Source organism: Vombatus ursinus, unplaced genomic scaffold (genome assembly GCF_900497805.2).
Source record: "Vombatus ursinus unplaced genomic scaffold, bare-nosed wombat genome assembly UNPS02015255.1, whole genome shotgun sequence".
NCBI classification, from domain to species: Eukaryota; Metazoa; Chordata; class Mammalia; order Diprotodontia; family Vombatidae; genus Vombatus; species Vombatus ursinus.
Window position 1 is genome coordinate 537 of NW_020955033.1, and position 1,970 is coordinate 2,506.

At 34.3% G+C, this 1,970-nt stretch overlaps 1 protein-coding gene across 1 annotated transcript in view; it reads right to left on the reverse strand.

Annotated features, from left to right (window-relative positions):
* Nucleotides 1–275: 275 nt before the first annotated feature.
* LOC114031725 (lipoxygenase homology domain-containing protein 1-like) overlaps nt 276–1,970 on the reverse strand; it is a gene marked incomplete at its 3' end in the record, with an annotated part of 576,714 nt that continues 575,019 nt past the window's right edge. Inside the window, exon 46 of the mRNA XM_027846874.1 lies at nt 276–532. Coding sequence (XP_027702675.1) covers nt 276–532 — 257 coding nt within the window. The remainder of the gene's footprint in view (nt 533–1,970) is intronic.

The window sequence follows — 1,970 nt, forward strand, 5'->3', positions numbered from 1 at the left end:
TGGGGGAGAGCTCAAGCAAGTCACTGCTGTCCTTCCACCACCTTGGCTCCACACACCCCTACATTTTGACTAATGCAATAATGTTTGTGTAACTATTTTCAATGACTGAAGGGATTCTGTCTTTAAAAAAAACAAAGCCAACTTTTTCTCAAAATGAACAACTTAATATCCATCTCTAATATATAATGAGTGGTCTTGGCCCATTAGGAACTTTCACTCTAATGAAAACAAAAATCTGTGTCTTTTTGTGTGTGTGTGTGTGTGTGTGTGTGTGCATTAATAATTTTTACCTCATGACAATGCCAGACTTCCCCATCCTCAGCATCTTCAACTTGCAAACGTACTTTCTTTATGGCTCCATAATTTCTGTCCATTTCCATCGTGGTCTTATAGATTTGAGCCCTTCGAAGAGAGCTTTTTGGAAATATGATGGGTGCACAAGTTCCTCGCTCACAGCATACAATGAAGGCCATTTTAGGGTTTATGCCACCGGACAAAACATTACTCGTCTTTACAGTGATATCCCAAGTTCCTATTTATAGAAAAATGAAAATATACACATAAAAAAATCACTAAAATATTTGTGGAACTCAATATAATTCTGAATTTTCATTAGCTCCATACTTAATAAAGACATAAAAATAAGTATAACCTCTATCAGAAGTTATCTCTAGGGGCAGTTAGATGGCACAGTGGATAAAGCTCTGACCTTGGAGTCAAGAGGAACTGAGTTCAAATCCAGCCTCAGACACGTGACACTTACTATCTGTGTGACCCTGGGAAAGTCAATTAACCCTGATTGCCTCACCAAAAACAAACAAACAAAAAAGAAGTTATCTTTAGAAAAATATGACAGAAAATGATATGACACTGGCTATCCTTCACTCTGCAACCATTACAAACTTGGATTTTTCAGATTAATTTTTAGATTTTATTTATGTTCCACTGTATTATAAAATAACCACTGTATACACTTTTTACACTGTATTTTTTTCTTAAGTGAAGAATATATTCTCTCCTCTCAAGATAAAGGAAAGGAAAAATTAGTTATAGTGTTAGGGAGTCCTGTAACACCATATATAATCTATTCTCTGTTTTCAATGTTTCTATGTTCTACTTTTTTTTTCTTTTTTTGGTGAAGCAATTGGGATTAAGTGACTTGCCCAGGGTCACACAGCTAGTAAGCATCAACTGTCTGAACTCAGGTCCTCCTGACTCCAAGGCAGGCACTCTATCTATTGTGCCACCTAGCTGCCCCTTTATCTTCTTCTTTAAAAAAAACAACAAATGTATTTTCCTCTCCAGGAAGCTTTATTTGAGTAGATGATATAACCACTAATCAGACCCCATATATTCACATTGTCTCATAGAAGAAGGGAAATGGAAAATGAAAACGGAATGATAAAGGTTAAAAAAGTTAAGACACACATAATATATTCAATATTTGTGCAATATTATTTACATTTACAGTGGTGTGTAAAGTAATTGGCACAAAGTAAAATAATTAAATTTATTGACATAAAATAAACCTTATGAAGTTTTTCCCATTTAAAGCGTTTAATCTGCAATATGTCCTCCTTTTGCTGCACTTTTTAAAATACAATTTGGTACTGGGCTCTGACATATTCCTTAATTTGTCATGGTACCACACTTTTAGTGCATTAGATATTAAGTATATCTTTGGAAAACTGTGTATTTTTCAAAGATGTCTGATTAAAATCCATAGATTTTCTATGTAATTTTAGTCAGGGATGTTCCAAGACCATTTAAGTTTGTTTATTTCCATCTTTTGGTGTGATGGCTCATAAAAGGTGAGGATATATTTCAGTATTTCATCTCCATTTAGGGATTTCTGTAACCCTAGAATAATTCTGCTCAGTAAATCTATATCTAGATATGTGTGTGTATAAATATAGAAATCTATTTCTCTCTCTCTCTCTCTCTCTCTCTCTCTCTCTCTCTCTCTCTCT